The following is a 25,933-nucleotide window of genomic DNA, read 5'->3' as shown; positions in this document are numbered from 1 at the left end:
CACCTCTCTCTCTCTCTCTACCATCTCACTCTTTTTTCCTTCTCTCCCCATCTCTCTTTCTCTCCTATCTCTCTCTCACTCTTCCTCCTCTCTGTCTCTCTCTCGCTCTGTCTCTCCTGCGTGTCCCCATTCTCTTTTTCTCCTGTCTCTCCCTCTGTCTTTTCTCCCTCTTTCTTTCACTTTCCTGCCTCTCTTTCTCTGTCTCTCTCTTTCTCTCCTGTCTCTCTCTTTATGTTTGGCCTGTCTCGCTCTCTCTTCTCTCTCTTCTGCCTGTCTGACTCTCTCTCTTTCTTTCTTCTCTCTTTCCCTCTCTCTCTCACCCTGTATTTCTCTCCTCGTCTCTCTCTCTACTCCCTGTCTCTCGCTATCCTGGCCCTCTCTCTTTCTCTTTCATTCTCAGCCTGTCTCTCTCTCTCTTCTCTATCTCCCTCCATTCCCTCCCTCCCTCTCTCTTTCTCTCTCTCATATTTAGCAGTGGTATGAGGTGGTGTGTACTAAAGTGTAGCTGGGAATGTAGTCGTCAGCCCAATGTGCGGGTGTGTGTGTGTGGAGTGTGTGTGGAGTGGAGAGGGAGGAAGTGAGAAAACCCTCGTTTACAGCCCCTCTCATGACAAATGGACACCTGACGCACTGCATCTATTATTACCTCTTGTAGGAGAGTTTCTGAGCAGTGTAAGCTCTCCCACTTACTCAAACAGTGTATCAGCGATGTGACTCACTAAGGCCTCAGATAGATGGAGACTAGTTAATATGCCAGTCAGATGAGTCAGTGACTGGATTACAGATAATAGCCACAAATACCACAAATATTTAATGCATTAAATATAATGTAAGTGCAGGACATGCATATCATTTAACTGCTGTCATAATTAATCCCTCAATTTTTATATAAACTAAAAACTCTGCAAAGTTCATAGTTGCACATACGCAAAAAAAAAACTTTTTCCGTTCAAGTTTCCATTCAAATTTTTAGTCAAGTCCTAAACTCAATCCTATTTCACCACTTTGCCCCTACTACTTAGCCCTTACCTCTCTGTTTTGTGCATTTACGTCTAGGGGTAAGGTGTACCGATTTTTGTTGAGATAGAGGGGTAGGACGAAGTTTTAGGGTTACATGGACCTCCAAACGGAGTGTTATGAGAAAAAATAATGAAAAAACGGCAAGATGGCTGCACAAGAGACCAAGGAAACCCACAAATGTAAGTCTTTTCTCTGTTAAAAAATATGATAAGCATTGTATTATCTTAATGTTGTTTCAATGTATAATGATCCTTTTCTTCATAACAAGCATTAAAAATCGCTAGTAGTACGCTGATGTCTTGGTAGCTAGCTAGATAAATTCCCCATTTCACCTTAAATGGTTCCACCTCAGGCGTCAAAATTGCTGCACTATTTAAGGTAGAACAGGAAAATTCAAATAAGAAGCTAGCGAATAGCTGACTTCAGGTTCATATCACTGAATTAGGGGTGGGCGATAATACATAGAAGTCGCATCCCCACTCTTTAAAGGCATATGATGCCCTAAATGTAACTAAAGCCCAGCAGGGTCGGCTACAGAGCACCGCTGGTAGCCTGTTAATAAAGTAAAGTTTTTTTTTTTATTTGAGGCTTGTTCCATTTTGTAGGGAAGATTTCAACCACTACCTCTTGTAACTCAGGTCCAAGGGGCAAGGTGACACTCAAAAACAAGGGGGAAGGAGTGAAAATAAGAAATGGGATTGGGCCCTAGAGTTTATAGGAGTTGTAATCAATTGTTTGCTATTATTACCCACTTCCAAAGCCACCTTCTCAAACCTAGTTGTGCAAACAGAAACACAGGACAAGTCCTAGTGTTCATGGTAGTTGTAATCTATCAGGTAATCAGGTAAATCCATACAACAAACCCAAATGTGTGTAAACAAAGGCCCTGGCAAAGTATAAAATGACCAAACATTGTCTAGTTTGGGGCTGTAATGTTATGTAAAGCCAGTAACAATTTAAGATTTAACCGTTTCCCTTTTGGAAAAAAAAGTGAGCCCTAAAACATCTTTGGATTCAGATGCTGAGACACTCGTTCTATACTTGCCGCCTTTGCTATCTTTAGCCTTTAACCTTCACTGGAATTAACAACTTTGAATGGGGCAAACCACATGTTTAAATAATTTATCTCCAACCACGTCAAGTAGTAAGGCAATCTCAGATAGACTTGCTTATGTGGTTTTTGAAACTATACAACATACTATTATCTAAAAATTATCTGGTGTTTGTAGTCAGCTCCATCTTACAGAAAACAGTATATCATTCAGAAACCACATAAACAAGTCCATTTGAGACTACTGAACAACTTGACACGACGATGAAGCTACTCTTCAAATAAGACTTTCAATTGCTTTAAATACGTACAGACACAAACAACCACCAAGCTCTGAAAAAATATCTCAGAACTTCTCAGATTTAACAAGTGGAGAAATTCTGAGGTGCCGTTAGAGGGCAATCCGTCATTCCTCTGCCAGGATTTTCACCAGGAAATTTTGTCACCTTCTCTTGCTGCTTCTAGAAATATCTCTTCTCTACCACACATCTTTTTTCCTCTGTCTCACTTTTGTCTCCATTTCTCTCCGTTTGTCTCTTTCCATCTGTCTTTCTCTCTGTATATTTTTCTGCCATCTCTCTGATCTCTTACTCCACATTTAAGACTTTAACAGGTTGCTGAGAAGCACTCTAAAAGTGTGGCTTTGTATTTACTTGATTCAAATGTGTACTTCAGTTCCACATGAATAAAATACATCAACATAATTCCAAAAGTAAGTAAATGAACGACAGTAACTGTGTGATATTATTCATCTGGAACTAATGCACACATTTGAATCAAGGAAATTCAAAGCCACACTTGTTTACAGTGTATTGGTAGTTTGGTCAAAAGTCAAAAGTTTTCGTCCTCAACCCAAACAAAGATGTTTGCTTCTTTAGTTTTGCACTGGAGCTACAAGGCAAGCAAGTTATGGAAGCTTATACACTAACAAGTAGCACTGTGCAAACTGCATAAGCCGTCACACTCTTTCCTCAAACTGCATTGTTAATTCATCTAAAATTGACAACATTATGTAACACACTGGACAAAAGTGCACTGCATAGCTAAAACAGTAACAGTTGCCACCTGAAATTCTGAACTTTTACTTTGCAAAAGTTTATTTATTTCTTTATTTAATTCCCAGTCAAAAGGCCATTAAGTACAAGTTGTTCATTTTTTAAGGAGATCTTTCTGAAGAAAATTGGTATAAGACAATCCTCTTGCATAAGAAAGTAAAAACAAACAAACAAACAAACAAACAAACAAACAGGGGTTTCCAAAACTGGAGTTCAAAAAATTGTTTAAAAAGTCAGTGCAAGACCTGGTAAACCACCAAAACTGACCCAATCAGATAAACAACACTTGAAACTTTCACCTTTGAGAAATAAAAAAAGATCCAGCTCAACTTTCACTTCAGATCTGAAAAAATCCACAGGTTTTTCTTCCCATCCTTCCTCACTGTGAAAGACAACTCAAGGCTAAGAGTCTGAAAAGATGTATAGCTGTCAAGTAGCCCTTACTGAAAAATAAAAAACAGACAAAGAAGCTCCTGGTGTTCTCAGAACAACAATTCCATGTGTCACTCCTTTAGCTGCTCTAATGAATGAGCTGAATTCTGAACTTCCATCCATTTCAGCTTCTTCTGCATATCATTTACTTCATTTAAAGAAAAAAAGAGTTCATGAGTTCATGCACATGCTGAAAACAGTGAACCGACCACCCCAGAGTCCAGTCCTCAACATCACTGAATGTGCTCAGGATTACTCGGATCATGAGAGGCAGAAAATGCAACCAACTGGGAGTTTTTTGGACAACGTCATACATTTTTACATATTAACATCACACTCACAGCCTCAAAAAGGGGGTTCAATTCAATATTTAGGTCCCAAATGCAAAATCAACATTATACTGATGAAGATATGATGACAATAGTAGACAATTCACTCACATCCTTGGAAGACACATCACCAAGTTTTGACTGAGTTCTGTTCAAATACTATCAACGCAAAAGTCAGACTTAACCACTTACGGGAGTACAAAGCACAACCGATCTTACAAAATGTTTTTCTGCACATTGCATGCAATTACATATTTCCACCAGAGAGGCCTCCAAATCCCCAAAATCTACATAGTGGTTGTTTTGATTTGATATTATATTAATGAAGCGTGATCTCTGTCTCGTAGATAACAGTATATATCAGACAAGCAAGTCATTTCTTAAGATTATTTAACTTGTTTAAGGCACATGTGCGATGATTTAGACATACAATTTGTACGATGCTAATTGGTGTTTAAAAGCTTTTTAGCTACATTAGCCTCACAACTCCAGTGCAAAACCAAAGAACAAGTATGTTAAAACTAATCAGAAAAGCTGTGTGAATGTTAAATCTGCTCTCTTTCCCATTTTACTTTCTCTTTCTGGCTCCCCTTTTCTCTACACAGGCAGATGCATACACAAACCCTTTGTCATAAACTAGCAAGTAATTATGTAGCGTCAGCTGTGAGAGATTCATAAATGGTGATGTGCTGTTTTGTTGTGCAGCTGCCAGTTAAGGCCATGATCAAACACTGGCCTGTCCTTTATCTGCCGCCCATATCCAGCCAGCCAGCCAGCCAGCCAGCCAGCAGCCGGAATGCTATCGGTCTGATCCAACATCACTGAAAGTGATAGTGACCCTGATATATAACCCTGTTGGATTTGAATGACTCCAACATTACTCTACCATTACTCTCATGGGTCATCACACACCAGCACGTGCGCGCACACACACTCACGCAGATCCATTTCCCTTCTGCTCTTCCTACAGAGCAGCGTGTTATGGGGGAGATTCAGAGCCCCTGTCACCATGGCAACCTGGGCCGGTGTAACAGCACTACTGTGTGTCTACGTGTGTTCATCTGTGTGTACATGCGTGGGTGTGTATGGTACCAAGGGCTACACGTTTTTTTTTTCCAATGCTTTTAGCTGCCAAAGATGGGGGAGCCGCACGTACATACTGTACACGCTCGCTCAGGCGGATTATGCAAATCAATATCACTCAAACTGTTTAGCCACATAATAACGCTCTTTCAATCACATACACAAACATTTTCACGACCAGTCAACGCACAATATAGCCTTAAACAATTCCATGTGTCACTCTTTTAGCTGCTCTAATGAATGAGCTGAATTCTGAACTTCCATCCATTTCAGCTTCTTCTGCATGTCATTTACTTCATTTAAAGAAAAAAAGAGTTCATGAGTTCATGCACATGCTGAAAAAAAGCGATGCACTCAACTGAGTACATAATTTCCAAATGAATAAAATGTATCACAAAATCACATTTTTGTCTTTCAATGTGAAAATGATGAACAGATTGGAATCAAGACAACTGAGTGCATCATTTTACTCAGTGCTGATTCTAACACTACAGTACGAAAGCCTGACGTTATCTTGGCTCCAAAAACATGAGACACAGATGGTGGGTCTAGAGTCATGCATTGCGTACGGACCCCCTTCTGTGGCCATTCCTGCTTTTAGTGTAGGAAACGTCAGGGATTCCATTCTGAGCTCAGTGTGAAATGTAAATATCTGCTTCACATCCTATGGATAAATTAGGGAAAGTGTATGCATGTTTGTGTGTGCATGACAGTGTAATAAACTATGTAACAAAACCCAGTTCATTTTCATGCGTGAGATTTGCACGCAACACTAAGATAATATCAGTACATAGTAATAATAACTGTGTAAGACCAGCTAGACCACCAAAACTGTTCCCATCAGATAAACAGCACTTAAAGCTTTCATCTTTGAGAGAGAGAGGAGAAAATCAAGCTCCACTCTCGCTTCAGATCTGATAAAATCCACAGGTGTTTCTGCCCATCCTTCCACTGTGAGAAGACAACACTATTAGCCTGTTCACAACTTGCGTTAACATGCATTTCTGGTGATTGAATCACGTTCAGATTTCACCTGATCATAGGAAAAGCCAGTTGTAAACACACCCAGGAGTCATTGTGATTGGATTATGATCCGATCATTTAAACCACATTCAGAGGTGGTCAGAGACAGATCCTGACCGCATTTAACACAAGTGTAAGTGGAATGCATTGATGAGCAGGTGAGAGAATAAACAAAGAAATGAAAAGATGGAGGATACACAAGACTGAAGTTATCTTCAAACTAAGACCCTTCATGCAATCCAGGCCAACAAAAGCATCCAAGCCAAGCTTGTCCATTTGTATTATAATAGGAAAAAAGTTAACAAAAGCAAAACAGAAACAGCGTATATGTTCATGTGCTTTTTTACGTGGGGAAAAAAATTGGATCTCATCTGTTTAAACTGGGGATGCATTGTAGTGAAAAGTGTAAATGGTGTAAAAAGCGTAAATCCGGCCAAAGTATATCCAGATATGACCCGCACACAAAACCTTAAAATCCCAGGCTTATTATATACTAAGGCTTATTATTCAGTAACTACAGGGACTTCAGTGCAAACTGCCAGACCTATTCTTGGGTTATAGAAGTGTGTAATGAAACTTTGGGCCCGCTGGTGGGCCCCAGCCATTTAAGGGGTTAACGCAAGGTGTAAACAGGCTATATGGGTCTGAAAGGATGTGTAGCTGTCCAGAAGCTGTTACTGAGAAAAAGAATAAACAAAAAAGAAGACAATTGGCACTAGAACACTGAAACTGGACATCTGACATGTGGAGTAAGGTTTTTTGTGGATTGATGACTAAGTTTGTATTTGGGATTACTTGATCGGGAGAATCAAAAAATTCAACAATATATTGCCAAGATAAGTGGTAGTAAATAATATGCTTAGGCGCCTGTCTTTTACATTATTTACTCAATCTTATTCCAATTCTCTCCCAAGGTTAATCATAGCCAATTCCCACTCACTTTATATGATCCCACTATTACAAAACAGCTACTAACCTGTGATGACTAACACTTGCTTCTTCTGTGACACATTCAGCCATTTACTGCATCTTTTTAAGCTGCTGCTCACGCAACATCATAAGACTAATGAATGTGTTCAGAAGAGAGTACTAACTGCTCAATTAGGCTCACATCACCAAACAGACACATGCAAGTGACATTAATCTGTGGTCATCAGGGGCAGAGAGGAACTAAGCTACCCTTCCACAAAATGAACTGATCGCTATGGGACGCCTTCTCTGGCTCCACTCCAGAATCAAATGGGCGCGGCTTGGGGCACTTCTGCTGGCACGGTGCCAGTGCCAGTGCCAAAGACTGCTTCTTGGTGCGGGTGTGTGTTTGGGCCTGGCATAACCTTTCCTGTGTGCGTAAGGGGGGTAAAGTTTCCTGTGTTGGGAAGCAGGGGGGAGGCTTTTTAGTGCAACATCCCTTGCTGGCGGGCAAATGTCATGCAGCAGGGGCGTGGAGGAGAGGATGCGAGGAAAGGGAGGAAGTATTTCAGCGTGACACAGGAACCTTTCTTCAAATGTCAAGCCCACATGAGGGCGAGAGCTACAGGTGCAGCATCTGTGTAGGTGAAGGAACACGGTGTCTGTGAGGCTGTGTACCAACAGATCTGCGGTTAAACAGGTAAACATAGGTCATAAATGGCCAGCTAACATTAAGAGAAGGCCTCCTACTCTTTTCTACGCTGCAGACCGCTCCCCAAATAAATAAATAAACTCAGGGAAGGATGAGGACAACTAGAACAATCGCAGACAGACTACAGTGTACATTCACTTTTTCAGCAAGTTAATTCTACCTAGGGCTGAGCAAGAACACAGTATTTCACATTACATCAAAATATGCTCTTCTGTGATCTCATAGACATTGTCAATACTTGATTCAACGGTTGAGAGTGGTGGTGATAGGAATCAGGGATTGCAATGTCTACATCACAAATATAGCCATTTTATTTTCTATCCCAAACCACCAGAGAATCTGCATGTGTTCTCTGAGTTTTATATGCAATGTTGATAATATGGTGGAAAATCGGAAAAAAAACCTGTTTTCTCTGAGGACTATTTTGCCTTACAGTGCCCTGCATGTACCTCTCCACCATGATTGGATTTAAAATAATTACAATTAAGGCCAAATGATTGTCTCCAAACAATGAACCAGACACCAGGAAACATATTCATAACTATTTCACCTAATAATTTTTTGTGATGTAACATTTAGACGCACTGAGTTGTCTGGTTCCTATCACTATCACTGTGATTCTGACTATGAAAGCATTTCACATCAAATCACTTTGAATGACTTTATTTACATCTTAACCATTCAATTATGGAGAAAATTTGAGAAAGTGAACCCCCCTTTAAAGAACACTGACCAACTCAATACAAACCTCAGAAAAAATAAACATTGTGATGCACATTGTGTATCGTTTACATTGCACAATTTGTGACAAATGGACCAATAGAAGTGGTCCAAAATTACTTCTAAATTACTGGTGTCTAAAAGTCTGAGATTACATTAAAAACTGGGTTTATTTTATCTAAAAAATGGAAATAAACAGCAGAAAGGTTAAGAATTTAGAAAAAGACAAAGAAAAGTCAAATGAAGAAGAAATATTAATTATACTGCACTATTTCTAGGTTACTACAATTCTAGAGTTTAATGCTGTGAAGTTTCAAAACACATGATTTACGCTTCAGTCCATACAGTCCGTATATAAAAAACTAAGATACAAACACAGCCTGTTTTAAAATCATTGTGACATCATGAAAAACCAAATCCTTTACATATATCCACCTATTGAATCCACAGCAGTTTAGCTCCACCCATTCACACTGAAGTTACAAAGAGTGTTTCGATGCTTTTCGAATGAGGCACAATACAAGGCTGCCTATCAAAACAGAGGTGATTTATATACAACAGACTTAAAGACACATAGCCTCTTTCATTCTAATTAACAAAGGGAAGTTGGAAAATGGGTATGTAAAAACAAATTATGACTTCATAATCTGACCTCAGGAGAAAAAAATAAAATGCTAAAATTAATCAGTTTAAGGAAATTTATAACACTGACCCTTTTAATGTCTTTGTATAAGAAGGTCAGATTCCTGTAAAGTCTTACTCTTTCTACTGATCCTCGTGTTCAGACGACTCATCCACTCATCAGAGGGTTTTGTACAAACTTGTGGAGTTTATAGCACGAGTGCATGTCGTAACTAAAGCAAACCAAGGGACATACATATCTGAAATTCATGCACATATTTCAAATATTCTGCTTTTCACTCAAATTGTTATAATTTGTATTGAAAAACTTTGTTTCAAATTAGAGAGAAATGCAAACTAACAGCATTTTCACTTGTAGTCTCAGACGTTTGGTAAGCAAAGTTTTGATACAACATTTATTAAATTACTGACCTATATTCCATTTTGTGCATAATAAATCAGGGGGATGCAGTTTCTAATTCCTTTTTTTTGTTGTAACTTGACTACATAGCTGCTGAAACTAGCTATTTTCACTAGTCAATAATAAATGACTACTATCCCTAATAGATTACGCTAAAATGTGATAATTTCCTTGAAGTCTACACATGTGGTCTCTGGTCTTTTCAGTTTTGGTTTCCACAAATGATGGGGCATGGGTCACACACAGCCTCCCACACAAACAGCACTCATGTGTTCAGCAGGATGTCATTCTCAAATCAGATTAGTTTTTCTTCTTGTTCTTTCAAGGCCTTATTAATTGGGCCATTACCCACGCTTCCAAATTGTGACTGTTCTTGCAGCAAAGATAACAATGTGGTGAAAATGATAGACGGCCTGAGGTCTTACCTGCCGGACAAAGCTGTTTGAAGTTGTGTCCGAAGAGGTGCTGCCATCAGAACGCTTAAAGCGACTCTTCCTCTTAGCATACTTCCCCTGAGAGATGATCATTAGAGAGAGACATAGAGAGAGACAGAGAGAGAGAGAGAAAGAGAGAGTAAAATGGGGTGTTAGGAGTTAGAAATGACCACTGTGCAGACACACACATACAAACACAGCCTAAACTTCATGTCCTGTCTCCATGTCCAGATATGATTACCCATAATGACTCATGTCCGCCGGTGCACCGTGGGACCCTGTAATCTGATTGGCTTGAGCTATGGCCAATGGCCTGCCTGCCCTGGGCAAGGCCTTGTGTGGCATTCATAGGCGCCAGACTCCGTTGCCATAGAGACCTGAGAAAGGCTAATTGGGTTTGGTGGCAATAAAAGACCCTGACGGAACAGGCAGCCGCTGTAACATCACACACACACACACACACACCCTGACAAAGATGCTTAATAAAAGTACAATTAGACCATTGTTCTTCCTCTTCCTTCTGGCACCCTCCCACACCTTCTGTCTCTCTTTTTGTTCATCTCTGAATGAGCCACATGTAGGATTTCTATGATGGTGCAAACTTGTTCACCACACGTTTGACAGTTCACCACAAAAAAGTAAACTCTAAACTTATATTTGTCTGTTTAGGTCCTATTGTTCTTAAAGCTTTTATAGAGAAATCACTGGGCATACCATCTTTGCCAAAGGTTTGCTTTGCTGGCTACTGGCTTCACAATACGATATATTTTTCACTACAAGTGTCACAATACGATATAATACAATCCAGTATGATAAAAAACAATGTGACTTGATATGATACAATACAATGTGATACAAGCTGATATGATATGATACAATATGATATGATACAATAACTTCAGATCCAGATAATATCCTGGGATTTGAATGTGAAAAGCTTAGGTGCTGTTCAGTGTGAGGTGCTGGTCAGAGCACACAGAAGCAGGAATGAACTGCTTTCATTTTAAATGCAAATGCAGCAGCACAGGCAGTAGTCAGTATGACACACTGCCTATGTGTGTAAGAAAGTATGTGGCTGTAAAATTACAAGTGAACAATATAGTCACTAGCATATGCTACACACTACATATATCTCAGCAGTTAACCTAACTCGAACTCCTACCTAATATAAATGACTTAAAATGGTAGAAAATTAATGAAGATACTAGTTCATTAATTCACATAACAGCACAGGTAAGACTGAATTTTCTTCACTCTGTGCTCAGTTGCTCTAAAATACATGAAGTGCAAAATGTCAAAGTGAGATGCATTCTTCTACAACATAGCCATTTATACAAATGATATTTAATAAAGAGTAAACCCCTAACCATTATAACGTAGGTTTACCACATGCTGGATGTGATAAATACAATATTCTCAGATTTGAACGCAGTATCTTGCGATAAGAACACCTGAGCAAGTTTCCATAAATTCATAATTTCAATGTGTGTGTCACCACATGTTTATCAACAATATATTGCCGTATTGATATTTTGAAAATTTACAGCATCTATGTGTTGCAGTATGCCAAATCAAATTTTCACGTTTGAAAAGTTTATCTTGCACTATCAACATTAGTGGTAGAGTTTAGAATTATCAGACCAATAAGCCTACTAATGAGTCTGATATGTAGCACCTTTAAGCCTTTGCTATGAAAATGAATCTGTTTTTTTTTTTGTCCTCACAAAAATCAACTTGCAGACAGTTCTTTACAGAAAGAACAATCAATATTTTTCCACTCAGCAATGACGGCTTAAAATTTTACCAAGCTAGTTTGTGTTTAATGTGAGACCAAATATTCTCTCTAGGGTTTAAATCTGGACTCTGAACAGCCGAACAGTAAAAATAAAAAAATCAGTAAAAAACATTATATTTTGGGCTTGGCACATTTTTTTGCAGGGAAACATGTATATATATATATATATATATATATATATATATATATATATATATATATATATATATATATATATATATATATATATGTATATATACATACACTTTGGGGGTACCAATACTTTACAATATGTTTGCTGCTTATTGTTTCTGTCAATGTTTGGCATATTTTTTCTTTAAATAAAAAAAATATATAGCCACAAAAAACACAGAAATGTTTTAGCAGATTAGTCATATTTGCCTTGTAGCCAAAGTCTGAACCCAAAAAGTTCTGGGATTTTTTTTCTTGACCACTTTTACACCTACGTTCCTAAAGTTTCTTAGATTATTTCTGGTTCACATCATTTAAATATCACAAATACTCTTCTGCTTTAATTACAACATCACTGTCCTGAAAAAACCAAAACAAACATGTATCTCCAAAATAGTAACTTTACAATAACGTTAATGTTTTGTTTTGTTGATTTTCTAAATGAAAATATATACATATCCTCTGCGGAGAACACACTTTAACATATTAAAAAAAATAAAACATAAAATTTGGCCTGTGAAAAAGTTATGGCATATTATTTATGTTTTTCCAATATATTAAACTCAGCAAATAAACATAATTTGTGCACTACAATTTCCAGACAATGCCATATTTAAGTTTGTTTCCTGTAGAGACTGTGTTAGAAAATCAACAAAACTTGAAGTTTGACTGGGGGTGTTCAAACTTTTGCATACAGCTGTAACTTAACATGATTGTCATTTATAGGTCCATTCATCATACACTGTGCACACAATGTAAAAGATAACTGCTGCTAAAAATAAAAAAAAAATGGAAATGCATGTTTTTGAACAGCTATTATGTGCTGTTTAGAAAACAGACTATTTTCTGATATCAATGATACTACAATCTGTTTAAAATCTTAGGTCAGATGGTGTTTATAGTAAAATATACGCACCGTGTGTTTATTTATCTCATTAAAATCTTAGGTCAGATGGTGTTTATAGTAAATTCTGAGCCCAGTGTGTTTATATATCTGACTGAATCGTAGGTCAGATGGTGTAAAATGTGCACGTATTGTGTTTATTTCTCATTGAGTACAAATTTGTGTGGGTGTGGTGCATAATGATACGCATTATTGGTAGAGTTTGGTGGTACATATGCACAGGGAGGTCGGCAGGGAGAAAAGGCCAACAAAATGTCATGGAAGGGAGGAGGGATTTGTCACTATGGCGATGAGAGACTTCCTGTTGACAAACACCCTCTGAGCCTAATTGGATAATTGAGAAGGGGGGCTGAGCTGGAGCGATGGGGTGAAGGATTTAAAAGTTGCCCAGTTGAACCTCTAAGTGGAGTAGAGATAAAACGATGATATGGAGTAGATAAAAGAGGAGAGGAGCAGATAAAATAGAAGAGGGGAGCGATGAAGAGAGAATGCATTACAGCATTACAGCAAAGCATGTCCCTCTAGATCCTTGCAGAATGTTCCAACCGCCCACACAACTAAGCAAAAAAATATATTTCTGGTCACAAATTGCCAATTTCTTTTTGTAAAAGATGTAAGAAAAGAAAAAAGAGGCATGTGGAGAGAATAATGAGTGCAGCATTTCTAATCTCTATATACTATGGTTGGTTTACAAGCTCGGTTCTTATCCTTCTGTTGACCAGAAGCCCATCAATGTTCTAATACTGGCAATCACACATGCACTTAATCCACACCTACCCCTCCACCTACTCACTAACATACTCTAACACAACCAGCTTCATCATTACCACCACCATCGCCGCCTCCTCACAGCTATGTATAGAGATGATTCAGATGGAGCACCTCTCAACAACACAGGTCTCTGCATTATATAAAAGTCATTATATATATAAAAAAAGGCTAAAATATTGTTTATATATACTCTAAACACATATTCTCACTTATTCTGGAGAGATGGGATAAATGGATATACTTTAGATCAACTGGTCAACGAAAGAAAGAGGCTGAGAGGAGAGTCTTCTTCTATTCCGCTCGAAATGTTCTGTGGCTGTCAGTCAGAAAAAATCTATCATTCATGCCAGGATTCAGTGAGAGTGGTCTCTGCTAGATGGTCTCAAGGATCACCAGGGCCACTTTGCCATGAGCAATGCGTAAGGCAGCAATTCAATATTTCATTTTAAATATTACTGCAATGTGATGCAATTGATATGCAATGTAGTATGGTATGGTATGTATTCGGCTAACAATTCTTTGCCAATTTTATTCAATAAACTTCACCAAAATCAGGCAGATGGTAAACATTTAAATGACTCCTATCATACTGTTGCTGTCAGAACAAAAACTTGAACCTCCAAAAGCGTAACTTTTCAGGAAAAGGAGAAAACATTCCTAACTTGAAATGTTAATGTAACAAGATTTTAAGTCATTTTGAATCATTTCTATTGGTCCATTTATCATGAAATATTCTCACAATGTAAAGAGCAGCTTGAACTTCTAAATAGTGTAAAATACCCATATACAATGTTTTGTCCCAAGAGCACATATGACAATGGGGAATGGCTGTATTGTGAAGACTGGGCACCAATGGGGACATACTGTATTTACAATATCACATCATATCCTTTTGAAGTGATTCACTGATCTGAACTGATGTTCCCCCTAGAACATGACTAGAACATCATGTCTTTGAGAGTATATTTAAAAGGTGGCACTAAACAAGTCCATGTCCATTTTAGAGGCTCAAATCACCTAAACTTGTACACCGGAAATGTCAACTGGACATCAGAAAGTGAAAAAAAGGAGCTAAAACATAAAAGGAAAGACTCTTGACACTAGACAGATTTCTAGACACTAGAAATAAGAGGCTGAAATGTATGTACATATACAACTACACCTCCAGGGTACATGTGGGCGTGGCCATAATGTAGCAGGATTAAGCAGCAGCAAAATGACATCATGTTTTATATGGAACATCACCAGAGCTCATTACTAGCATTAAAAGTGCCAAATATTCCCCTATTTGAACATTCAGGTGACAATATGCCACGGAGAGCCTTCTGAAAGTAGTAGGCTGGTTCCAGCCTTACATTCGAGATGTACAACTAAAACTGTGGCGAATAAAACCGTAATAAAAGAGGTGAACATTTTCAGAGAAGCCTAGCTGGTGACAAACGAAAACAAGCTGGTATATCTGGTTGATTCAGCAGGTGCTCGACAAGAAATGTACCAATGCACTTAGCTAATTCTACACTTCCACATATAACCTGTTATTCCTGGCTATTTAGACTGTATTCACTGTCGAGCACTGCATGCAAACTAGAATAAACACTTTTTCCACCCGTAGTCTGTTCCTGCATTCAAAGAAAGCAAGAAACGGTAAATGAGACACGTGAGAATTTAGCTTATAAATAAGGTTATTCCACATCACCAAATTACATTAGAAAACGAACATTTTTCGCTATTTACACCGTCTACAGCGCTGGAGATAAGCAGCAGGTGTGTAGGCTGTGTTTTTCCCCCCATCATTCAGCTGACGAGTGAGATCTCTTACCTGCGAGTGAGATCCGTGGTGGTCGAACATGTCCATCTGGATTTCCTGTGTGGAGGTGGAAGGCGTCCTGGACATACCTTTCTGTACCATTGATTTCAGCTTCTATTTGGTTGTCTCGTGTTTCATTTACAGCGTGTTGCGTTTCTTGGGTTGCTTTTTCTGTTTTCTTGCATTCATTGTCAGAACATAGTTCATCTGTTCGCACCGTACGGTCCACCGTGTTGCTTCTCCACTGGAGCTCCAGCCTCCCAGCTGTTAAAGCGGAGAGACCACGCCCCGCCTTTCTTCATCCATCAATCAATCACCCGGCAACGGGGCGGGGCTTAGTTTTTTTTCTTCTTCTCAACAGATTGGCTGAAGAGCTCTATGTCCTAAAGTTTGTACACACTTAATTCAACGTTTCTTCTGAAATCAAAGCTATTAATAGGGAGTTTGTCCCTCTTTGCCGCAGTAACAGCCTCTGTTCATCTAGGCAGGCTTTACACTAGATGTTGGAACATCGCTGTGAGGGTTTGATTGTGTTCAGCCACTGGTGCTGATAGATGATTACTTCTGGATCACAAATGGCACTCCAGCTCACACCACAGGTATTGGAAGGAGCTCCATCACCCCAGAGAACTCAGTTTCACAGCTAGATAGTCCAGTGCTGGGGAGCTTTATACCCGAGCCAGGGTCTTATATGAACTTTTGGGGGCCATAAGCTGCATTCTACCCCACCCATCCCAATTATATTCTGTATGAATGAATAATAATGAATTTTAAGCTGGAAAAAAATGAGAAAATCTCTGGGTTCACTGCACTTTTTGTACAAACTATATGAAAAACAATTAAAAGTACATATTCTTTGATTATAGAACCATGGACACCCAAAGAACCCTTTGCATGATTAAAAGTTTCTTGCATTATGAAAGTGTTCCTCAGATTGATTGAGAATGTGCTGAATATGGTTTCATATAGGAAGGAGTTTAAAAGAGTTCTACATAGCACCAAAAAAGGGTTCTTCTATCATTACCAGCTTGACATCATAACAAAAGAAGAACTATTTTTGGTGCTATATAGAACCATTCTCAAAAAGGTTCTATACACAACCATATACAACACATTTGCCATCAATCTGAAGAACCATTTTACCATTCAAAGAACCATTTAAGCATGACATGGTCCTACACAGAACTCATGGTCCTAAAGAGAACCATTCCTTTTACTAAAGAACGCTTGAAGAACCATTTTTAATAGAGTGTGGTGTAACTAATTCACTGTTATTCCTACAGTAGTTGCGTTTATAGGAGCACTGTCTGGAACACACCTAAAACCTGATGAAAATACAAAGGTTTTCTAGACTTCTTAATGTTGTGTTAAGGACACGGCATAAGATTTGGTGGTCAGGGATGCACAAACAGGCTTCTTATTTCTCCAGGCAATTCACACAGAACACATAGGCCCCACTTCAGTACTGATTTTAACATGCCCTTGTTGAATTGCTCTCATCACATTAAGGGCCATTCCATTACTTTCTCATCTCAAGTGTGGTTCATTACATAAGCCCTTGGAGTGCTGAGGGATGGAAAAAATCTTTTTCAAAGCAAGAAAAATGGCATACAAAGCTGTTTATTAGCAAAAGCGGGTGGGATAAAATACAATGTGTGCTCTGCAATGTAGTCAACCACTCCATCCATACTGACAGCAGTCAGACCTTTCTTTGCCTTACTCGGCTACCTCCTCAGCTAGCTTATGTTTGTCTACCCAATCTAAACCTTAGCTTGATTTTCTTCTCTTCTTCTGTAGCTGTATAGTTTGAGGGAAGCTGAGCATGTTAGCCAGCTGATGTACGTGAGATGCACTTTGTCATGAAGGGACCTGCTGAAAATTGATAAACACTTAATATATTTTTGTATTGTCCATGTAAATAGAATGTGAGGCAATTATTAAAATTTCTGTTTCAAAAATATGATTATTCTGAGATGTCAGTCCTATAAGGTGTGCTTATAAAGTTGAAACGAGGGCTGCACGGTAAATAAATAATTGGTAATAATGGTAATAATAATTTATGGCAATAAATAAATAAATGCCATTTTCCTGAATTCTCTATGAGGCTCTGGACTGTAAAATGATTACTTCCTTTATGTGTTATGGCCTTAGACTTCAAAATCCTGCTTTGTCCTTTAAAAGTGAAAATAATGTAACGGACTATTAGACTCTATGACTCGACACAACTTTGTAGTGTTTCTGTTGCTCTAGCACATTCATTATAAGTTCATGAAAGGCTTGGTAATGAGCTGTTGAGGAGTTAAGTTTACTGGAGAAAAATAATTTTGGCCATTTTATCAGGCACACCTACTATATTGTAGTATTGTATTATTGTACTTTTACAATTAATGACTGTAGCCCATCTTTCTGCACAATTTATTAACTACTATCTACCCTGAACATCTATAGATAGTGACCACCATGGGACTACTGACCAGATTGTATTTGCACCATTCTAAGCACAGCAGTGACACTCACATGGTAATGGCATGATAGTTCATTTTGTGCTGGCATGAGTGTATCAGGCACAGTGATGTTGCTGGAGTTTTTTTCTTCGGTTCACTACTGTATCAAAATAGTCCACCAACCAAAAATACCCAGTGGTTCACTAATCAAAAACATCCAGTGGTTCTGTGGTCAGAAACTGATCACTGATGAAGGGCTAGAGGATGATGCATACACTACAAAGTTTAAGGTAGGCGTGACTAATAAGATAGTCATAGTGTATACAGCAGTTCAAAACTCCAGCTGTGACTGATACACTCATACCAGCGCTAAACACACTAACATGCCACTACCATGTCAGAGTAACTGCTGAAAATGGGTTACCACCAAAATGCTTTTGGTTGTCTCTTTTTCATTGATGGACAGGATACAGGGGGGATGATAAATTGCATCAACAGATGGGCTACAGTGAGTAATTGTAAACCAGTAGGTGTTCCTCATAAAATGGCCAGTGAGTATGAGTATTTCACGAGATGTTTCCGTTATTTTGTACACCGCCTCTGGTAGCCTATAAGACTGGAAAACACTGCACTGCTTATGCATTAGAAGCCAATGCAGACATACCAACCACACTAGGTAAAATATCAAAAACACAAAAAAGGTTATTATAACTTTCTATATATTAACCTTTCTAGTAAACAGATTTTCCTGAACAAGAGGCTACAGTCAGTAGCTCTTACTGACTAGTATCTGCACCTTTCACCCTGTGGTAACTTACAGCAGCTTTCCATGCGGCCTTGTGTTGCACATGTGGTTTATACCATTTCATTCCTTGAGGGGGGGGGTTGTAGAAACCGCTGATCAAACCCAAACTAACAGTTAAGTCACTTCATTGTTTAATAAATTGTAGAGGAGCATTTCTGTGTAGAAATTGGAGTAAATAAACTATAACTAATAATTTAGACCAGTGTGTACATGTTTATTCTTTATTCAGTTAAACAATGTTCTGCGCGCACTGTTTTTAACCCATAATGGTACAGTCTCCGTGTCTGCTGCTGTTCGCTGTGTGATTTTTTCACTTAACCTGCAGCCATGAGGTGAGGATGCAACGTTGAGCTAATTTCATTGAAATTATCTGCTAATTTTATGTCTTTAAATATTTCGACTGTTCTGTAGGGCTAAATGTTGTTGACAAATGCCTATTTTTGCACAGCTGCGAGTGTAGAAGAATACAAGATCGCCATTTTGTTAGGAAATGAGTTGTCAGGCTGAATTATGGTCTAATTATTCGTCGTTAATCGATTTTGTCGATGTTTGTATGTGTGCTAAGTCAGTTCGTTGCCTTCGGGACTGAGAAGTTGCTTTCGTTACATTTGCTCTTTGGTCGTGGTTCGGTTTGGTCAGCCTGTCAACATGTTGAGACATGCCCTCAATAAACCAGCTAACGTCAGGCTAGCAGGTACAGAGTCGCAGGCGAATTGTTCACCTGACAGACGGCTCTTTGATTGAAAGTCTGGCTACGTTTTCATTTTGCTTTTCTTTTGGGTGACAGGTGAGGAGAATTCTTGTCAAAACATTGTTGTCGACTGTCTGCTCCCCCAGAAATATTAATATTAAAACAAGAGGCGCATCTAATGACGTCATGCATTTCGCTGCCACTTTAACATTAACATTTAACTGCACGTCCAAGTGAGTTAATGTCATCAAACCCTCGTAACAAAACCAATCTTCGTTAGATAAATAATAAGGCTGGACATCACGAGTATATCATCTAGGGCAAGTCAAAAGGAAACAAACAAATGGATCCCTGACTCACTTCCCACTAAAGCCCAATAAGCTTAATAATCATATTTTGGACATACTATCAGAAGAACCGACTGATTTAAAACACACTTAAGCTTGAAATCGTTGAAGACGTTTGATTTGGCCCACTGGAAAGTCACCCTGGTAAAGTATCATGATACTTGAAGATATTTTCAGGATACATAATATGAATCATGATATTTATTTTTGACATTTAATAATTTAGAACAGCTAAAATAGAACCTTTAGTGCCACATATGAAAATATTATAATAAACCTACAACTACAATGAGTTTTATTTAGTGTTTCACAAATTACGCTAATTGCGCTAATTGACTGATTAAGTTCTGTTTGTAATGAAACGTAGTTGGTCAGTGTTTTTAAGTAACAATATTTACGGTATGCTCAGAAAAGCATATTGTTACATAATTTATTATGATAATGACAAAATATTGCCATGTTGCCCACACCTATATATAATTTCAATGTATAAAATTCTTGGTGGAGTTGTGTAGGCAAAATATGGAAACAATTACATTGATATTTCAATATTTAAAGACATATAATGGAATGTGTGATGTTAATATACTCTAATATTCCCCAAAAGTGTCCAGACATCTATTCTAATTAGTGAATTCAGCTACTTTGAGGTGCACCTGTTGCTGACACATATGTTCAGTTGCACACACATAGCTTGTATACATAATCACCATTGCAAAGCATTGCCAATAGAGTGGGACACCCTGGAGCAGCCACACATGAGTCACCATGCCTAATGCTAGGCATTGGCTAAAGGGCCCCCCTAGCATTGGACTGTGGAGCAGTGGAACTGTGTTCTCTGGAGTGACAGAGCTCCATCCATTGGGATAAACTGGAGTTGTGTTTGTGATCTAGAACTAATCGTTCAACATTAGGACCTGACCCCCACTAATGCACTTGTGGCTAAATGCAATCAAATCCTCACAGCACTGTCCAGTGTCTAGTGTGAAGCCTTCCCAGAAGGGTAGAGGCTGTTATTGCAGCAAAGGGGAACAAAACACTATTAATACCTTTGATTCCAGAAGAAATTTTAGTGGGTTCTATAAAAAATATAAAGCTCATGATGTTACTGCCATTATCCAAGTCTGAATTACCTAATCTACTAATTATGTCCCACTGAATGAATACACTGTGTCTGTCACTAACTTAAGATTTACCTCTTCTCCTTCAGCATGCTCAGGCTTCAGAAGAGGTTGGCGTCCAGCGTCTTGCGCTGTGGCAAAAAGAAAGTATGGCTGGACCCAAACGAGACCAATGAAATTGCTAACGCAAACTCACGTAAGTGAATCAGATCAGAATGCCTGTATTAGTCCTGAAGCTGCCATCGTTTGTAGTTTCATGCTAACTTTGGTCTTGTCTGTCTCTTTTCTCAGGACAGCAGATTCGTAAACTGGTGAAGGATGGTCTGATCATTAAGAAGCCTGTAACAGTTCACTCCCGTGCGCGCTGTCGCAAAAACACGCTGGCACGGAGGAAGGGCCGTCACATGGGCATCGGTGTGTGCCAGTACACTATTTGTTTATTTTTATTTGAAAATGGCTGCTTCAGACTGAGAACAGTTTTATCTCTCTGTGGTTATGGTTATTATCCTAGTGGTTATTATATTGTCAGTGAAAAGACAAAACAGGGTAGTGCAGGCAGTACAATGCATACAAATGTGGACACATCATAAGTGAATTACTCTTGAGGTGAAATTTATAGTATGCACCCATTCAGTTATAGCTTCTAAATGAGGTTCACGGCACTGGCCTTTGGTTCTTTTGTTCGGAGCAATATTGTGAATTTGATGGGGCAAACGTCATTTGTTCATTAAATGTTTCAGCAAATCCTGATCATAGATTTAACCTCAGTTTCATCATATCTCCCTTAACTGTGGATATTTTCCTTAAACATTTGCTTCTCTGCCTTGAGATCCAAAAGATTTCCACATATTTCATCAGCGAGGACAACAAAGCACAGTGCACCATCTAGTGGTCATGAATTGCAACTTCAGATAAATAGTTTTAGCACCTGCAGTATCACATCTGGTGTTGCCATGACAATCTTAAAAATTTGCTAGGGACCACAAATGCAGCTTACAGTCTCCTCATATGGCCCACTGCAGAGAACAGATAGACTCTGATCAATTTGTAATGCACTTGCAGAGATATTGTGAAAAAAGGGAAGTAAAAGTAAATACCTAAGGAATTTGTGCAGCTGGTAGGTCTGTTTTAAGTGTTTTTAATGTGAATTTATTTCTTTAAGAATGTTCTGTTAATGTTCAGGTAAGAGGAAGGGTACTGCAAATGCTCGCATGCCAGAAAAGCTGTGCTGGATGAGACGGATGCGAATCCTGCGCAGACTGCTGAGGCGATACCGAGAGGGCAAGAAGATTGACAGGCACATGTGAGTTATGACACGTTCACAACTAAGACTTGAGTTGTTATGATATAAGTAGATCATTTATGGGCTATTCAGGTTCTTGTAGTCGACGCAAACTAATAATTCAGGCTAGATCATCTTGGATCTTGTTCAGGCCAAACAGTTCTTCAGTTTCTGACATAATTTGAAAATGTCACATTGGTTGGAAATTTCATGATGAATGGACCAAAAGAAATATGTCAGAATTAGTCTGATTACGTTCACTTACTTTAAAAGTAAAGTGTTTTTTCTTTCCTTCTCCTGTAAAGTTATCACTTTGAAGATAGGAGGTTTTGTTCTGATAGCAGTAGTATAATACAATGTGGATGTTGTTCTTTGCTGATCATATACCGTAGAGATATTAAAGGACGCTCAAAATGAAAAAAATAACCACATCTGTTGTAAGGAGTCTAACTCCTTACACTAACCTGCGACAGTGCTGCAGCAGGCTCTGGAGTAAGATTTTCTGGTTTAAAGACTGTGAAAACTCCCTTCAGATGATGTATCTTAAAGGTGGAAGGACATTTATGCGTTTTTGGGAGTGGGCTGGTTAAAATTTGTATTTTGCAGAAGGAAGGCAGAAAGCTAACCTTAATGCTAGGAAGCGGAATATTTTATTGCAACCATATAAGTTTGGCAACTGTAAGAATGGCTTACTCAAATGACAGAAACCACTTGTCAGATGAGTAGGACAAGCTACAAGCTACAGTTAGTAAGGTACACTATATGGACAGAAGTATTGGGACACCTACAGGAGCTTTTATGACATCCCATTCTAAATCCATAGGCAATAATATGGAGTTGTGTGCACTTCTTTTGCTGATGTTGCGTAAGTGAGTGATTCAACAGAGGACAGACACTATGCGCTTCAGCACTCAACACCCCCACTCTTTGAGTTTGCGTGGTGTACAGCTTCCTGGCTGAGCTTTTGTTGCTCCTAGACGCTTCCATTTCACAATAATAGCACTTACAGTTGACTGGGGCGGATCTAGCAAGACAGAAATTTCACAGACTGACTTGTGGCAGAGGTGGCATCCTATGAAAGTGCCGTGTTTAAAGTGACTGGGCTCATCAGTACGACCCATTCTACTGCCAGTGTTTGTCTATCAAGGCTGCAAGGCTGTGTGCCTAAATTTATCCACCTGTTAGCAATGGGTGTGACTGAAACTAGTAACTAGGAGGGGTGTTCCAATACTTTTGTCCATATAGTGTATGTAAGTTGGTACCTGGGTATGTAGATACCTAACCTCGGTTTGGTGGAAAAAATGAATTTATTATGCTGAACAGAGACAGAACTGTTGTTTGTATGATGTTCTTTGATGACAGAGAGGAGAATTACACCAATACTATGTTGAATTTACATTAATGCCTGGTTGGCAGTCAGGATTATTTGACATTTGACACCACAGGGATTCCTAATGGCGGTTTAATATATTTGCAAAATGCATGCTGGGTATTATAGTGAGATGAGCAAAAACTTAAAATGATATAAAATTGTGAATTCTTTCATACTGATGTGAGACTGAGGCATATAATGCTGCTCTACAGAATACTGCATAACACAACAAATAACATATTAACCTCTAGTTTTGGGTCAAATGCCCTTTTATTGATTATATTAAGACAAATGTGTTAGGAGGTACTACAACTGGTTAGTTACTTATAATATAGCTCTAAAAAAGACTCTAGTACCAAATATTGCTGTCAGTGGTGGTATATTTGAGACCCTCAGAAAAAATAACACTTTTTCTTCCCCACAGGTACCACACACTGTATCTGAAAGCAAAGGGAAATGTGTTTAAGAACAAGCGCATCTTGATGGAACATATTCACAAGCTCAAAGCAGACAAGGCTCGCAAGAAGCTCTTAGCGTGAGTATAGAAAATGTGACTGCCATTGTTCTTTCTCAATGGATAATATATTGCAGAGTTTGAAAGGGACACTGAAAGTTCTATGAAAAATGTAACTGCATCTGTTGTAAGCATCCTTACTCGTATTCTACAGCCGTGTCAGTGTAGTCTCCAGGATGAGATTTACTGGTTTAAACTAGGACTCTAGGGAAACTCCCTCCTGGTGATGTCTCCTGGATGTGAGAGTAACATTTTCAAAACTACGTCTGTGTTGTTTGGGGTGGACTGTTTGAATTTTTTTTTTTGCGAACAGAAGGCAGATAGCTAAAGTTAGTGCTAGGAAGCTGAATATTAGATTGTAGTTGTATAAGTGTGGGAACAGTCCTTAGAACATTACAGTGGAGAGAATGTATTGGTAACACTTTATTTGTAGTGGTCTTTTGTAGATGATTAATAAACTCTTAAGAGAATATCAGTAACACATCAACAACATATCAGTGAAGTAGCAGTAGTGCAGCATCTGAATACATTGAAGCGAATATCTTGTAGATGTTCTGTTGATACATTACTTACATTAAGTAGATGTATTGTTAATATATTGCTTCCATTATGCAAAACCTAATCTTACCCAGCCTTACCCAAAGCCTAATCCTAACCCTAACCTTAAGCTCAGCCCAGAGCCTAATCCTAACCCTAACCCTCATCGTTTTTGATGTCACTGGGAGTCCATTGAGTGTTTGTTTCATGTAAAAAGGAACACTTAGAATAAAGTGTCACCAATGTATTACTCAAAATTTTATCAAGCCATCCTGCCCTGAACTCTTTGGAGTGATAATGTAGAAGAACCACTTTTGCTTTCTAAGGAACCTTTCATTTGAATAGTTTCAGTTGATTTCATATCAATTCCGAAGAATCATGATTAGCACCCTCATTTTTAAGAGCTTACACAGTATACTGTACAATTGTTGTATTTTGAATGTATTATTTTACATTTAAAAATACTAATGGTGTACTGACACTGTGATTTGTCAGGGATGATTAGAATTTGTATGTTGATAAAGTTTCCATAGATGTCTGTGTTTCTTCTTTGTGTAGTGACCAAGCGGAAGCTCGCCGCTCAAAGACAAGAGAGGCTCGCAAACGCAGAGAAGAAAGACTGCAAGCCAAGAAAGAAGAGATCATCAAGAACCTGTCCAAAGAAGATGAAACCAAGAAATAAGCTTTTGCTTTTGTGTTTTGTGAGCTCTTCTCCGTTCCTCTGCTGTCTCATCTGTTCAATAAAGTGATTAAAATAGTGTTTGTCTTTCAAGAGTGAGCTCTTGCTCTGTTTAAACAAGCTCACTTAAACAATCTGTCTCACATGAATAAATCTATAGTGTTACATGAAAACTGATTAGATGTAACATGACAAGAATACGTATTATTGTAAGATTAATGTACAATAAGAATGTAATGATGCTGTTATTTTTCTGCCTAAAAAATCCAAAGACGAACAGCTAAGGCAAACCAAAAAAAGTGTTCAAATACTGAAATGACTCACATCTGGCAACCATTTGATTTAAGCAATGTCAGGCAGACAAGAAATTAAGATGTGTATCTCTTATCAGTGAATAAAATATGCCTGAACAATACTTTACAATATGTGTTCAGCAATACACTGGAAATAATTGTGATTCTCTTAGTATTTATATAATTTGTATTAATGGTAAATAAAAAAGTTAAATCATAAGACGTATTGTTCACATTGTAGTGTCGCATGCAGATTTGATTTTCAGTTGAATACATCTGAATTGTGTGAGTTTTTAACAGTGGTACCCTTGGCAGTTTTAAGTTTTGGTAAGAAATAGTAAAGCCAGAATGCAGTAGGTGTTATTCACTATTATTTTGCTGAAAGTTAGCCTTTATAATTGATGATGCCTATTGGAATAAGCATTTATAAACATTTTTGTAGGGTTGTGTCAGTTGTCGTGCCAAGAGTATGTAGGTGTCATGTAGCTTTATGATCAGTACCCTACAGTAAAGTGACACCAAAAATCTTTGAGTGTACATATTCAGGTGAGTTGCATGAGGTCTCTGCTGGAGTCATTAGTGCGGTTGCA

The 25,933-nt window shown here is 38.4% G+C and overlaps 2 protein-coding genes across 4 annotated transcripts in view; one reads left to right on the top strand and one right to left on the bottom strand.

The window, feature by feature from the left end:
- cacnb1 (calcium channel, voltage-dependent, beta 1 subunit) overlaps positions 1-15,498 on the bottom strand; it is a 55,700-nt gene extending 40,202 nt beyond the window's left edge. For all 3 annotated transcript variants that reach the window (XM_036589498.1, XM_036589499.1, XM_036589500.1), the window contains exons 1-2: positions 15,271-15,498; positions 9,802-9,888 (exon numbers count right to left, since the gene is read on the bottom strand). In XM_036589498.1, the coding sequence (XP_036445391.1) occupies positions 9,802-9,888; positions 15,271-15,360 (177 nt within the window). In that variant the 5' untranslated portion in view covers positions 15,361-15,498. The remainder of the gene's footprint in view (positions 1-9,801; positions 9,889-15,270) is intronic.
- A 3,228-nt stretch (positions 15,499-18,726) lies between these two features.
- Positions 18,727-25,130, top strand: rpl19 (ribosomal protein L19). The gene is made up of 6 exons (XM_036590180.1): positions 18,727-18,839; positions 20,756-20,862; positions 20,958-21,080; positions 21,849-21,969; positions 23,745-23,855; positions 24,930-25,130. The coding sequence occupies exons 1-6, from the start codon at positions 18,835-18,837 to the stop codon at positions 25,051-25,053; spliced, it is 591 nt and encodes a 196-aa protein (XP_036446073.1). The 5' UTR covers positions 18,727-18,834; the 3' UTR covers positions 25,054-25,130.
- Positions 25,131-25,933: the final 803 nt, after the last annotated feature.

The sequence above is a fragment of the Colossoma macropomum genome, unplaced genomic scaffold, assembly GCF_904425465.1.
Source record: "Colossoma macropomum unplaced genomic scaffold, Colossoma_macropomum, whole genome shotgun sequence".
Lineage (NCBI taxonomy): Eukaryota > Metazoa > Chordata > Actinopteri > Characiformes > Serrasalmidae > Colossoma > Colossoma macropomum.
The sequence above is the reverse complement of the archived record's forward strand: the minus strand, read 5'-3'. Positions and strand labels throughout refer to the sequence as shown.

Excerpts from the sequence above, each read along its gene's own strand:
- rpl19 (XM_036590180.1), top strand. Across the intron at positions 20,863-20,957 it reads AATTGCTAACGCAAACTCAC|GACAGCAGATTCGTAAACTG; the intron begins GTAAGTGAATCA and ends CTCTTTTCTCAG. Across the intron at positions 23,856-24,929 it reads GCTCGCAAGAAGCTCTTAGC|TGACCAAGCGGAAGCTCGCC; the intron begins GTGAGTATAGAA and ends TTCTTTGTGTAG.